General features: G+C 30.8%; 1 protein-coding gene across 2 annotated transcripts in view; it reads right to left on the reverse strand.

The window, feature by feature from the left end:
• LOC110031344 (serine/threonine-protein phosphatase PP1) overlaps positions 1-16320 on the reverse strand; it is a 28855-nt gene that overhangs the window by 2282 nt on the left and 10253 nt on the right. For both annotated transcript variants that reach the window (XM_020734505.1, XM_020734504.1), the window contains exons 2-3: positions 4424-4983; positions 4123-4346 (exon numbers count right to left, since the gene is read on the reverse strand). In XM_020734505.1, the coding sequence (XP_020590164.1) occupies positions 4158-4346; positions 4424-4983 (749 nt within the window). In that variant the 3' untranslated portion in view covers positions 4123-4157. The remainder of the gene's footprint in view (positions 1-4122; positions 4347-4423; positions 4984-16320) is intronic.

Raw genomic sequence — 16320 nt, forward strand, 5'->3', positions numbered from 1 at the left:
GCTTGGCTCGCTCGTGTTCGGCTCGTTTACACCCCTAATGAGAACCAATGATGAAGACACATTAGACATGACACACTTTGTAGTAATACGCTATGTAAGGGATGCTTAAGGTCCGAAACATTCTAGAAACATGATGCCATCTTCCAACACTTACTCTAAAAGTGAATGCATTGTTCTTAGTACCAAAAAGAAAGTTAAGCAGCAGCACATATGTTATGGTTGACTCAATACATCTTGTGTTTGGACTCTCACTCCCAAAGCTTCATCATTATCTAGGTGAAAATGTCAAACTCAAGTTACAAGTAAATGAATTTTTAGCTAAGAGATTCGTTCAAGATAGTCTATCACCTTGTGTTCTTTCCATATTTCTTACACTAAAGAAAAACGTCACATGACATATTTGTGCAGATGATCATGTCACCAACAAAATCAACATCAAATCTAGGTGTTTCCTAATCCTAAACTCATCACATACTAAAATAAATAAAAAATATTAAAAAACTCATCCCATACTAGACATGATGGCTAAGTCAGTCACCTTCTTGAAAATTGATTTGATGAGCAAATAATTCCAAATCTCCATTAGAGGAGAACAAAAGAAAGACAACCTATGATATAAAGAAAAATCTTTACAAGTGATTGATTATGCTATTTGGTATAATAATTGCTCCGAATAATTCTATGAAAACAATAAATCCCTTTAGTCCATTCATTAGGAAATTCCTACTTGTATGCTTCAACAACAACCTAATTTTTAGCCAAACTCAGAAATGTCCGCATCCGCCACTAACAGTTAATTTTGTAATCTCTCTATTAAGAAATATTATATATCTAAACAAAAAATATTCCTTCATGGCCTCTACAAGTTTATTGGGCTTCATTGTCTCCAATGAAGGCGCCTCTATAAACCATGAGAAAATTCGACACACTAAGAATTAGCATGTTGGCAACTAACATCCATAAAGATCATGACTTCCTCAGGTTAGTTAAATTTTTCGAACAATTCATTTAAGGTTTTAGCATGATTATGGCACCAATCAACAATTATCAAATGCCTTTGAAAGGTTAAATTTAAATGGTCTACTATCACATTAAGAGCATTTCTTAAACTACTACTCATCTAGTATTGAAATTGTCCGATTTCAATTAAGTATTCGAGATATCCTATGATGTCTCATGACTCAACATTGGCGGAATCCTCAACTAGGAGTGAAATCCAACATAGTGAAAAACTAACAATTGCTACAATACTTAAAAGTATGATTTTCAATTTAGTAACAACAAAGTTCCCAATCATAGTACCAGAACATCAAGAATCAAAAGAAATTCAATCATGTTGCATTGGTTATAAAAATGCTTCTGAAAGAAACTAAATTTGAAGTATTTTGGTGAATTCTTCTTGCAAATAAGATAGAATGACCAAAACTCCTTTAATCTAAATTAAATTATGAAATAATGGATAAAATGTTTAGAACAAAGAAGTCCTCAAATTAATAAAATAAAGGCCGAGTGATGCAATTTTAGCAATTGTGATATTACAAATTATCAAACCATGAGAAAGGGATGCCAATGTGTGATAAAATATTTCGAGATACCATACAAAAGAATGAGTATATGAATAAGGATATAATTTTTAGAGTTAAACTAAGTAGATAAGTTAGAGAAGTGCTTTACATTACTATTTAGGAATATAATAAAAACTTGAATAACTACGCGAAATAGCTATAATTTGCATTGTTGTGTTCTATTTACCTAAGCTTTAGTAATGAATAAATATAGATGGGCAAGCTGAGCATGAGTGAAATGAGAATGTTAAGAAAAATGTGCTAAAAATTTGGATTAATATATGAAAACATAATTAGGTTAAGAGTGTAATAAGAGTGGTCTACTAAAATAAGATAAGGAGCTATGAACTTAACCGATGGGAAAATTAACTTAAGTCAACTATAAAGAAAAAAAAAACTAGAAAGAAAAATTGGAAGATCTATGATGACAAGCTAACAAAGTTGTAGTGAGTTCGAGTAAAATGTAGCTCGATTAAAAATAGAAAATTTAAGGATGCTAAGATGAAGTCACAATTACAAATGGAATGATAAATGGTAATATTTTGTGAGGATGAGCAAATATTGAATTAATTAAAATAGTTAGGCATGAAATGTAAATAAGCAAAACCAATAAGACAGATTGAGATTATTTAAAAAAAAAAACCAACTTTTGAGTAAAATGATTTGTGAGGAAGGATTTAAAAAAAGGAAAACTTAAACAGTAAAGACTAATGATGATGCACGCCTCTTCCAACACTCCTATATGCATTAGTTTCAAATGGCCAATCTTTATTTTAATTCACCTATTCGACATTAGGACAAATATTCCAAAAAATAATTTTAAAAAGGATAACACTAATTTGAATATGCAAACACTCTATACTGTGTCCCAATCATCAGCCTTCTCCCCCATTCCTCAACTCTTAAAGCGAAAGAAATTTTCACCTTTTTTTCCATCCCCATCGTCAATCCTATTTTAGTTTAAATTAGAGGGTAAAAATTTTGAGGTTAAAGTTGGCTTGATTGTTTTGTCACCATAGAAGATGTCAGGAAGTATAATTCCTAAAAGACTCCCATGGTGGTTGATAGAGAAGTCAAAACGGCTTGTTGTTCGCGAACAGCTCTTGTTCGGCTCGTTAAGAAACTCGTGTTCGGCTCGTTAATTTCGTTCAATGAGTTAACGAGCCGAGCACGAACTAAGATGTGTTCGTTAGTGTTCGGCTCGTTTTGGCTCGAAATACTACTCATCAAGTTTATATATATATATATTAAGTAGTATTTTAAAAAAATCTAATTGACTACAAGGCTACAAAGATTTATAATTAATTGAAATATTGATTAAGAAAATAAAATAAAAATTATTAAATTAGATTCAAATGATGTTGTAATATAAATAATAATTTTTAAATCTTGCTCAAACCCTTATTGTCTTATGGCTACATCATTAGGGTTGTTAAAAGGACTCTTTGTTTGTGAACAACTCGTGTTCGACTCGTTCGGCTCGTTAAGCAAACGAGCCGAACACGAACACACTTTTTGAGCTCGAAATATAAATGAGCCGAACACGAGCAAGCTTTCCTAGTGGTTGATGATATACGTAAGTAATTCCTAATAATAGACCCAATGCAACTGGAAACAACAACAATTAACCGCAATAATCAATTAATATATTGGAATACCAGTAATGACCAAAATGGACAGTATTTAAAAATATGAACAAGCAGAATCAGGTTTAGTCATATTTACCATCATTAATGTTAAATACTTCTATTTTCCTAATCTAATTTACTATCACTTAAAAATTAGAAAATAATTGATCGTTTTATGGTTTCACCAATTAGATAAGCAGTCCATTCTACTTATTCTAGTAGTTAATTATTTGCATAATATCAGCCTTTTAAGGTTACATGTAAAAATAAGATTGCTAATCTTTTTCTCCATGCATTATTTTGTCTATCTGAAAAATAACTATGAAATCCTAATTTTTAAAAAAGAAAAAATATGTTTAATAGGTTATAGCTTCGATAATTTATTGATTTTTATTATTTGAACAGTCCTACAAAGATTTTTCTAAAAAACATAGATAAAATTTACTACCCTCCGCATAATCTAAGCTAATAAAGTCTGAGCACCTTAAAAAAAAAACTAAAATATTTTATATGAAGCAATCGCGCACTGTTTACCAATAGAAAAATCAGATAAGAACACTAGAAATTTTATTTACTCAAGAGTTTGTTTCATTTTATTTATATTATGAAGGACTTTTCAAATCATTGACACTCTCAACCTCAAATGAAACATAAAGAATTCGCAATATTACCAGATAGTTTGACCAGCACATTACTTATTTGTGTTCACCCTCACAAAATAAAAAATAAAAAAGCCCTGCCACTGAATAATGTGTATTATGAACTCTGAGATTCAATCGTAAAGTATATAATACCATGGTTAATTTAAAAAAGTCTAAACAAAAAACTGAAAAGAAAGCATACTCAGCACCTAGACTATTAAATAAAACAACAGGTTTATAATAAATGAAACATAACAAAACAATTACTTTAAAGTTAATTAACCAAACCTTAAGCAGAAACATAGTAGTAGCATGTGTCACTGTCATGTTTTTGTTGACATCAAAAACTTTGATTTCTTCTCTGCAGGCTTAAGGATTTGAAAAGAGCACATGAGAGTTTCGTCGACACTCATCATTGCACCAGCATTATCGAATTCACCACAATAGTTTGGGGCTGAAAATATAGTTACAAGCTGTCTATCAGCAAAAAATTCATATCCATCCTCCACGACCTGCAAATTAGGAGAGAACTTCAGCAACAGATCAAAACAAGTGAAAACAAAATGCCAATATAAAAAATGGCTCCAACCTGATGAGCACGACAAACAAGGTCCAAGTCATGCTTTATTAGAAAGTCTGATACTTTATCAGCACCAAAAGTGTATGAAACTCCTCTGTCATTCATTCCCCAGCCTTGAATGTCTCTACCTGGGTCTGACCAGAGTAGATCACATATTAAACCAGTGTCTGGAACATCAGTTGGACGAGTAATACTCTTGATCTGATCCAAGTTCGATAAATCAGGAGAAAGCCCACCATGCATACAAAATATCTTGTCATCTATAAGAGCAGCTACAGGAAGGCAGTTGAAGCAATCGGTGAAGACCTTCCATAGTCGCACATTGAATCGGCGCTTACATTCATCATAAAATCCATATATTCTGTTTATGGATGCACATTCATGATTTCCTCTAAGAAGAAAAAAATTCTCTGGATATTTGATTTTATAGGCAAGAAGAAGGCATATGGTTTCCAAACTCTGTTTTCCCCGGTCCACATAATCACCTAAGAATAAATAATTGGCCTCAGGAGGAAAGCCTCCATACTCAAAAAGCCTTAAAAGATCACTGTACTGGCCATGGATATCACCTAGATGTTGTACCAAAGAAAGCAAATCAAATGGAATCACCTCAATGGATAAGCTGCGGAAAAGGGTTGGTAGTCTCTCTTTTTGAATGGAAAAAAGGTAATTCTTTCTCATTGATTTAAAAAAAAGTTTGCATGACAATTACAAAAAAGTTGGGAAAACAAAATAAAAAAACAAAAGAACAAAAGAAGAAAATTTTAAGAGGTAAAAGAGAGCAACTCCTTAGAAGTAGAATGACTATCCTCTATATACTTGTTCATTATAATCAAACTTCTTATCATTGGTTTCATTAATCCAAAAATAAGCAAGATTGATAATGTTGATCCAGAAGAAATTCACCTCTTTCTTCTTGTCTGTAAGCATCTAGTATTACTTGCTACAGATCCCACAAAAGAAAAATCTGAAGAAGATATCTCAACAATCTCTGAAGTCTTTTTTTATGAGGTTATTTGTCTACCAAATAAAAGCTAGATAAAAGGCAAAAAAAGGCAAGAGGGTGCCAAAATGATTATAGTCACTTCCAAATATTTGAGATAGAAAAACAACCAAAGAATATACAAGCCATCTTCTAGTTTGTCAAAGCAAACATCGCATACAGTAATAAGTGACAATTACTTAAAATAGAAAAGAAAACTTATCAGAGATTTTATTCAGATAAGGACTGTAATTTTCAGCAATACATTTCCAAATTCAAAAGCCTTAAGTGTAATAGCACCACATTACTCAAGAATGGGTAAAATGACCAGACACAAAATACATTGATAGATGATGGAAGCAAAATATGGAGTGTCATTCTCAAGGTCAGGATTAAATTAATTGCTTTAAGTTTTAAAAAAAAGATAATTATGATCATTTAAATGAAAATGAGTGATCCTTCTTCAAAGCCAATAACAAATATAGCCACTACTATGAAAAGAAGCAACTAAACTACCATAATAACTGGCAATATAGCGATCTGAAAATTGGATAACCAATGAGCAATACGTCCATTTATCCTTTCAAAAATTAAAGTTCTGCTATCATAAATTTTCTAATAGATATTCATTCAAAATTGATCAAAAACTTTAGAAACCCTTTTCATAGACTTCAGGCAGCATAAGACATGGCGGAGGTTCTAAATACTTTCATAAAGCCTGTAAAGTAAGGATTGCTGTTTTTAAAAACTTCAAAATCAATTTGCCAAGGAAAGATAAATTCATACCGCATATGCCTTTAATACCAAAACCTCCTTTATCTTTTGGTCTATAAAGACTTTTATAGTTGACGAGATAAAAACCACTACTAGATCAACCCCTTTCAAAACAAATTTCCTTCTAATGGGATTAATTTTATAATGATCCAGTTTAGAATCCCAAAGAAAATTAGTACAGAATAAGAGAAGATAGCATATAGTTCACTAGCACAATCCAACCCCTTCAGAAAAGAAGTTTCTCTCTCAAAAGAAAGTTTAATTAAATATTTTCAACGAGGACTTTAAAGAGTATGTCAACTACTTTTAAAGCCTAAAGAGATACCATACCCCACTTGAATGGTAAAGTTTTAGAGAACATCCCAAACCATTAGTAAGAAGGGCACTGAGGAAACGTTGGTTGTCAAGAATCAGATATAATTTGAAAAAGTTAACCCTCAAGCCAAAAGCTTCCTCAAAGATGCTCAATATATTCCTAAGAATATTAGCTTGAAAAAGAGTAGGACAAAATAACACAATATTATCAACAAATTGAGGGTTATTAATAGTTGGATCACTATATTTGAAGCAATATTCTTCTATCCAATGATCAGAAGAAGGTTTTTTTAATATTTACAAAGAACAGTAGTAATTATAATGAAAATAAGCAAATAAAAAGAGTCACTTTGTCACTCAAATCACCATGGACAATGAATGATGAATAAAATAAGGCTTTCTTTTTCAATTTGCAATTTTATGAAAGGACATTTTTTTGTCCTTCAAGATAACAATCTATCTTAGATCCTTCACAGGGGCGGAACCAACCACTTTTTTGAGGGTGGACAAACTACCGTCTATACCAAACATGAGAGCAGGGCAATGAAGAGCAAAGTGATAAGGGGAAAAAGACCAAATTGCCCTCCTATATAAGTAAACACGTGAATTTGAGAGGGGAAACTGCCTCCCTAAACCCTACCTAGGTTCACCCCTGATCCTTGATTCATCTAAATTTCTTTCTCTTTCATTTTCCTTTAGAGCAATCATCTACCGTGCTCATAATCTTCAATATCCCAATTAAACAAAGACCAGATTCAACTTGACATTTGATACAATTAAGATTGGCCAAAATCATAGCTTCTATGCTTCTTCCTAAATAAAAGATGAATATACATTTTTTTATACCTTAATCCTTATCATCAAGATTTTAAGCTTTGAGACCTAGACTTCAGCACCGTCACTAGTAGCATAGAAATTTATCGTTGAAGAAGAAATCATCCCCTTAAAACAACGAGTTTTTAAACACTAATTTTCAAATATGAAAATTATTAATTTAATAATAGTAAATCAGAGCAACAAGTAACTAGGTAATAATTATTTTAAAAAAAAAAAGACATGTAATGGCTTAGCATAGTCTAGTCTAGATATATGCATTCATTACGATGACCATGTGACTCATCAAGCTAAAAACCAGATTACAAATAAGTAACCTTTCTGCAATATCAGTGGAAATAAAATCAAATCCATGTTATAGTTATACTTGTACTGGTCAACGCATGAAAATGATGGTATAAAACCTTAAAAAAAATCATAATGAACTTGAGATTACAGTATGAGATTCAAATCTCAAAATAAATGTTCATCATCACCTCAAAATATGTTGGTTATGATGAGTAAATTTATAATTAGTAAGAGTGATTTTACTTTTATAGTTTTTTATTAGATATTTCCATTTTTAATGTCTGCCTGTAATCGTGCTTTTGATGATCTTAAAATAATGGGATGTGTTCTCTTCCCTGTTTCAGATCTCCATTTGTTGGTTGGTACCCTGTGTTAGATTGGTTCAATTCTCAACACATTTTTCCTTTATTTGTTATAATCAGCTAGTACAATTCAACATGCCTAGTTAATTCTAGTACCTACAGCAACTTGAACTAAAATTAAAAAAAATCTATATTTAAAGAAAATATTTATCATTATCGTATAATGATTTGGGTTTTAATAAATTTAATAAATTAAAGCAAGGATTAAAAAATATCGCCAAAGAGCTAAATAAGTTCGATATTATTGTGCTTTAAAATGATTGAAGAAACAAAAAGCAACATATTTTAAGTTTAAATATAACTTTCATGTACTGGTTTAACGAAAAGTATTTTATTGTACACATATTTGAATATTGATATGACTTCTCTATGGTGGATTAAATCATCTCTCATCTCTTGTGGACATAGGTTATTGTTTTAGACAAATCATGCAAATTTTATGCATCATATTGCCCATAATCTCTTTGTTATTATTTTGTTTGTTCATCATATTCACTCTACATTTAAGCTTGCTTGGGTGAGAGTAGTACTAGGATGGGAAACTTCCTGGAAGTTCTCGTGTTGCACACCTCCCTTTTGTTCGATTAGGAGAATAGATGTTTTAGATTCAAATTATGTTAAGAAAGGCGGAGGTAGACCAAAAAAGATTGGAGCATATTGTATAGAATATGATCTTAATTTATTAGAACTAAATGAAAATATGAAACTCAATAAAGATGCAACGGAGAAAAATTATTCATGTAGCCGACCCCACTTAGTGGGATAAAGGTTTGTTGTTGTTGTATCATAATCACTCATATTGGATGGCCCCACATGCAAAGGTGTTTTCTTTGACAATTGGCATCAAAGTATATGTGAAAAACAATAGCCAAAGAGTATGAAATTGACTATTTCGATGATTCAGAAAATTTTGGACTTTTATAAGCCAAGCTGCAAGGTATTCAACATGAGTAGCGGCTTCTGCAAACCCTAATGGGATCTTGGATATGCCTCATGCTATTTATTGAATAGGATAAAGTAGAGATGGATAAAAAAGCTTTCTCAATAATCTATCAACCCTTGGTGAACAAGATCTGCCATAGGTCTTATAGAAACGAAGAGGAGTTATAGCTCAGGTTAGAATCTCTGTACATGATCAAAGGCCTCATTAAAAATTTAAACTATAACTGAAAATATGTTTATTCTATATATAGACACACCCAATAAATCACAAATTAATATGTTTAATTTCATTATTAAGGATTTGAAAAATATTGATATGGAAATTGATTATGAAAATCAAGCATTGTTTCTACTATTCTTTTTGTCCCTCTTATGAAAACATTCATAGCAGCATAATGTATGATACTATATTACATGAGTTGAGTAAATGAGTGAAATAAGTAAAAAATAAATATATGTATTAAGCAAAAATCTATCATTTTATGATTTATTACAATGTCTTAGGGTAGAAAATTTCATAGGAAAAAAAACAAAAAGAATTTTTAAAAAAACAAGATAGTGTTGAAATGCCATAACTAGCGGCGCCACGCCATCCAGAGCATAAAATAGTTAGCAAAATGGAAAGCACATGCTTGGGCGCGGACCAAGCAGACCACTTAACACTACGGCACTAGAGATGATACTTCGGTGCTATCTGATTTGCACTATGAGGCTAGAGATGTGAAGAAATTGATCAAAAACTCGAGTGTTCAGCGCCACATTTCAAACTGCATCAGCAACAGAAGAAGCATAAATCAGCCTAAAAATGCAAAGAGTTAAGCGCCTCGGTGCTGAAGTTTAGCATTGCATCACTGCAAGCATCGCCTCAACGTTAGATGATTTAGCTCTATGGCGAGACAACATACAAATTCAGTTCTAAAGCAGTTTTTGAACAAGTTGAGGAAGTTATTGGAGTAAATGTGGAATTTACTTGAGTGCAGTCCATGATGACTGTAATAGGGGGCTCTAGGGAGTGTATTAGTGATTTAGACTTGTTTTGTGAGTTTAGAGAGCATAGAAAAGAACTAGGAGATCACATTGAAAGAACAGAAGTTAATGAAGAAAATTTCATCCTTCCTTCCTGGGAGCACTTTTATGCTTTTTCTTACAAAGTTGAAATATTTGTATCCTATCATTGTAATTTCTCTAGTAAAAGCATGAACTAAATTTGTAAAACTCTGGGTTTATGATAATTCTTTATTATTCCTGTGAATTTTGAAAGATGAATGCGTTAAATGTAACATATTTGTTTAGTTTTTTCTCCGAACTTCATTTGTCACATACAAATTTCAAACCTAGAGTGATCTGTTGATATAGGCAGAGTTGTAGATGAACAGACAGAAAAATTTTGACAAATATTTTAGTAAATAAATATATTTTACTTAAAAATTTGTAATATAAAAAAAATATGAATGAAATCATCTCACTAATTAATATTGACATGCATCTGACTAGAAAGATTGATTATTGTTTTAATTATCGACCGAGACTAAGAAAATTTTTTATTTTTTATTGACAAGTTTATTTATTTCTAAAATTCAATATAAAAATTCCAGGAAATCGAATTAAATGAATCATAAATCCAAAATGCTATCTCATTTTGCATATAGAATCAAGTCCTATTAATTAAGATTTGTTTGATCAAATATTTATTTAGTATTTTTTTTTGTTTTATAATCTTTAGAAGTTACAACAACAACAAGAACAACAAAGCCTTAATCCCACTACATGGCCCACTACATCATGAATCTTTTTCTCCATTGCGTCCTATTTAGTGTCATATTTTCATTTAGTTCTAGTAAATTAAGATCATTTTTTATACAATAAGCCCGAGTCTTCCTAAGTCTACCTCTGCTTTTCTTAACATAAGTAGAATCTAAATCATCTACTCTCCTAATCGGATCCTATTTATAATCCGCTTATTTGCTGATTATCCTAACAATCTGATAATTTGCAGAGAGCTACACCAACCCTATCACGGATATATTCATTTCGCATTTTGTCTCTAAGTGTAAAGCCACTCATCCACCTAATCATTCTCATCTCGGCAACACTTAACTTAGTATTATGCTTCTCTTTTAAAGGCCAACATTCCACGCCATAGAGCATTGCAGGTCTCACCACACTCTTATAGAGCATTGCAGGTACTTTTCTATCACACAAAAGACCCGAAGCTTCCTCCATTTCAACCAACCAACTTGAATTCTACTATTAACATCCCCATCTATATCACCATCGCTTTGAACAACAGACCCGAGATATCTAAATAGTTCACACCTTCTAATAATTTGATCACCCAAAGTTACACTTTTGTCACTAGAGCTACTACTACTAAAATTACATTCCATGTATTCAGTTTTAGTTTTACTCAAATGAAGGCCTTTAGACTCCGATGTAGACCTCCATAATTCAAGTTTTCCTGGGTTTTTTCCTCTCGTCTTATCCACGAGAAGTATATCATCAGCAAAAAGCATACATCAAGGTACATCCTCTTGTAAATGTCTAGTAAAACCATCCATAACTAAAGCAAAAAGATATGGGCTTAAAGCCGATCCTTGATGTAATCCAACAGAAATAGAAAAATATTTGGTCAATCTTCCTTCAGTTCGAACACAAGTAACAGCTCCAGCATACATATCTTTAATGACTTGAATATAAGTCATATCAACAAATTTCTTCTCAAGAATTTTCCAAAGGACATCTCTTGGAACCTTATCGTAAGCTTTTTTTTAAATCAATAAAAATCAAATGTAGATCCTCCTTATTATCTCTGAACTTCTCCATCAAACCTCTCAATAAATGTATAACTTCCATTGTAGACCTGCCCTGCATGAATCCAAATTGATTATGAGAAATATTTGTAATACGTCTTTACCTACGTTCAATTACCCTCACTCACAATTTTAAAGTATGAGACATCAACTTAATTCCTCCATAATTTGCACTCTTCTTCATCCTCTTTATTCATAAAAATGGGGACCAAAATACTCTTCCTCCACTCCTCAGACATTTTTTTAGTTTTTAAAATAATATTAAAGAGTTTAGATATTAAAGAGTTTAGTAAAAAGAGTTTAGTAAACCAAGAAACTCCCAATTCTCCTAAATATTTCCACACTTCAATTGTGATATCATCAAATCCTACAGTCTTTCCACCCTTGGTTTTCTTTAAAGTCTCGTCAACTTCTTTTTTACTAATGCGATGGTAAAAATAAAACATTTTATTATTATTAACGATATTAAGATCACTAAAGTCGATCGTATTTTCATTGAAAAGTTTATCAAAATAACTCTCCCACCTATATTGAATATCTTTTTCTATAAAAACACTTTTTGATTTTCATCTTTAATACACTTTACTTGGGTTAAACGTTTACTTTTATTTTCATTTTGTTTGACTAATTTATACATATATTTTTCACCCTCCTTAGTATCTAATCTATCATAAATATCACTAAAAGCAAAATTTTCACAAATTGTTCTTTTAAATTCCTTGCGAGCCGTTTGATATTTTTCTCAGTTGTTTGATATTTTTCTCAGTTTTTATTTTTCCAAGTTCTCTAAGCTTTTACATTTAAACCAACTTTTATAACATAACTTCTTATATTTTATCTTTTCTTGCACATCTAACTATTTTTATTTATAGAAACATTTTATATTTTCTTTTGATTCTCCAAGTACATCTTTTGTTATTTGTTTAGTAGTGTTTGCTACTTCATCCCACATAACATTTATTTCTTCAAGAACATCCCAAATTTTAAAATCTTAAATTTTACTCATAAAAATAATTTTATTTATGTCGTTTATGCTCCTCAATCTAATTCTACGATAATGAGTCATGACATTCTTTATTTTACAACTCTTAATCTTAAAATCTAGAACTAATAATAGATGTTGGGTACTTAAATTCTCACTTGGAATGATCTTACAATCTTTACAATCTCAACGATCTCTTCTTCTCATAAGAAAATAATCAATTTATGTTTTATTAGAACCCTTTTTATGAGTAAAAGATGTTCATATCTTTTCTTGAATAAAGTATTAGTAATAACAAAATTACACGCTAAAGCAAAATTTAAAAAGGCTCTACCTTCTTCATTAGTCACTCCAAAACCGTAATCACCATAAATATTTCTGAAACCTTCCACCACTCCACCGACATGTTCATTTAAATTTCCTCAAATAAAAATTTTCTTCAAGAGGTATCATTTGTATTAAGTCTTCTAAGTCATTCCAGAATTTAATTTTAGTCCCTATATCTAGACCTACTTGAGGAGCATAAGTACTCATAAAATTAAAAATCTTAATATCAATAATAATCTTAAGGGCTATAATTTTATCATTAATTCTATTAATTTTTACAACATTATCTCAAACTCTTATCCATAATTGCACCTACACCATTTCTAGTGTGACTCTTACCAGAATACCAAAGTTTAAAGCCTAAGTTATCAATCTCTTTAGCCTTTTCTTCCAACCATTTAGTTTTTTTAATACATAAGATATTAATCTTTCTATGAATCATAATATCAACTAATTCCATTAATTTACCATTGAGAGTACCTATATTCCTAGATATTATTCTAATTTTAGTTTGATCAGTTTCATATACTAACTTTTTTACCCTCATCCGTCTGTAATGTGGGAACCCTTGCTTATTTGACACTACACCCGACGACCCTTGCACATTTTTCATTGTATTCAGGTCATACAACATGTTGCTTCCGGGGGATGCCCTAGCACTTACAATCTTTTGAAGTTGTTAAATAAAAATTAAGGTATTATTAAATTAGTAGTTAATTTATAATAAAAAAAATACTAAACACATCATATATTATGTTCATGACACATGCATTTGCATACACCTTTTTAACCCATCACAATGGTAGAACTATCATTTGCTTAGAGGATGTTCAAAATTCATCTCTTTTTAAATTCCTAAGCTTTATAGCATATGAGATTAAAAGGTTGCTAAAAAATGATTGCTTAAGAGGGACCCCTTAAGAAGACTATACCTCTAACTATGGCAAAAGAGTTTGTGGCAAGTACAAAAAACGATTCACATTTTTAATGCAAAAAATAGCATATTAAGATAAATAGTGAAAAAATTAAAGAGGAAATAGCATGTCAAATTTTAGATGATACTCGTCGAGCAATATTAGAGAGATGTAAAACTAATGGATTGTGATTTAGTTGGTTAGTTCTACAAGTGTCCTCACAAAAAAAACTTTTTACTTGAGTCATATTAATAATTATGTTCATAAAGAAAATAAATGGCATACACATAAATCTAAGGTTGAGAATCTATGATGGTATGACTACCACTTGATCAAAGTCAAGCATGCTGCAGAATATAATACCTTTGACTGCTCTTATGAAGTATAATCCACGCTCCAGAAATGACAATATTCCAAAAATTTGTAGAGGTATATTGAATTTTATGAAAGTGAAAAAAGTTAGAGGACTTTGTGGGTTGCATGGTGTGACTAAACATGCATTTGTATCAATTTAATCAACATCTATGTTGAAACACCATGATTTTGAGAAAAAAACAATAGGTTAAATTGTTAGCAGGAAGTGAGATTCCAGAACAACATAACGCATAGATTAAGGAGCCGATCATTGATGATAATTAGAATGATCAATGTCACTTTACACAATTTATCTTCATACTCAACCCTATGAATGCAGTGTTAAGAGGGAGGCAACAACCATTTCAAGGGTACAAAATCTAATGATAAGTGTATTTTAATATTAGTGAATTATCTTCGGTATGAATAGATATGCTTCAGAGATCTCTTGCAAGATTTAAGCTCAAGGGTCATATAGGATCATATTAAGATTGCATGGTGCATATCCCTAAAAGACTCTCAGAGGTTTTGGTTTGAAGAAAAAATAATTTTAATTGTCACAATATTAAGTTAATAAGGGAGTTTTGTTATATTGTTTAACAAATTAATAATTTTGTAAGGATAAACATGAACCAAACTTTTTTGTAAGTTTTTAAGAAAAATATAACCAGAGAAAATTGTTATTTTTGAAAAATATTGTAACAAAGAAATTCGATTGTTTTAATAGTTTCAAGTAAAAAATTGAACCTAAATTTGATTTGAAATAATATTCTGAAACTTCTATAAATATATTAAAAATATGATGACATTTTGTGATATGGGCTTATATTGGATTGCTTAGATGGGAATTTCAAATATTCAAGTGGCAATTAGTGACTACTTTTTAGGTGAATATGAGAAGTGACTATTATAGTTGCTAACAAAGACATGGAAAAATAACTAAGGGAATGAGAGAAAAAAAGAAGAATAAATACATTTGTATCATTGCAGAGAGCTATTTGACGTAATACAAGTGAAATGGCATCAAAATGTTATAATGATTCCATCTACGTGTGAGAAGATACTCTTTTAAGGAAATTTTACAGGGTTAATTATTGGTACAAATTAAATCATCTTTGATTGTCATTTAATTTTTTTTTACCTTTTATTTGTCATAAATATTTGGGACTTCTTTGCAGAGATTGGAAGAATTTAAGTTTCGTGAAAAATGTTTTCTTGTGGACGCTTATTTATGCACATATGTGGCTTCTCTATAATAGATAAAATCCTCTCTTTGCTCTCTCATGGAATGTAGCCAATGATTTTAGCCAACAACTTCAATTTCGTGCTATTTTATGGTACTTTATCTCTTAATATCACTTTGTATGCTTATAATGTTACCTCCTAGTAGGTGCTTCCGCAAAAAAGTAAAAACTTTCAAATAATATGCATGCCAAACCTCATAATCATTTACCTTATCACAACTATTTGAGGCTAAATTTTATGACTCATCATTTTCAATTCATTTGTACTCAATGTTACCTAAGGTGTTAAACTCAATCTTCACATATCATTTTGAACAAAATTTATCAATGTTATCTTAGACCTATCTCTCTGTGTTCCCAAATCCTTTGATACTAATTTTATCAACTCGCCTCCAATTACTGCATTTTCTACCCTTAATTAAACATTTCAACATCACCCAAATTTATTTTCATTCATCTTATCTTCGATAAATGTCCCTCCAATCTAATATAATCATACTTTAATCTATCCTACCATATTTTACCGCACATCCATTTGTAATACTCATTTCAAGTTTCAAACATGCGCAATTTAAATATTACTGGCTTCTATAAATCATTAAACTTAATGAATATAATACCGTCAACCTAATTGGGGTTTTATAAAATTTAATTTTAGGACTCTCAATGATATTCTTTTATTGTATAAAAACCATAAGGCATTTTTTTTTTAACCAATCGACATTAACTCCAAAAGTTAAATCTCTCTCTCTCTCTCTCTCTCTCTCTCTCTCTCTCT

This window comes from Phalaenopsis equestris, unplaced genomic scaffold, assembly GCF_001263595.1.
Source record: "Phalaenopsis equestris unplaced genomic scaffold, ASM126359v1 Scaffold000803, whole genome shotgun sequence".
In the NCBI taxonomy this organism is placed as follows: Eukaryota; Viridiplantae; Streptophyta; class Magnoliopsida; order Asparagales; family Orchidaceae; genus Phalaenopsis; species Phalaenopsis equestris.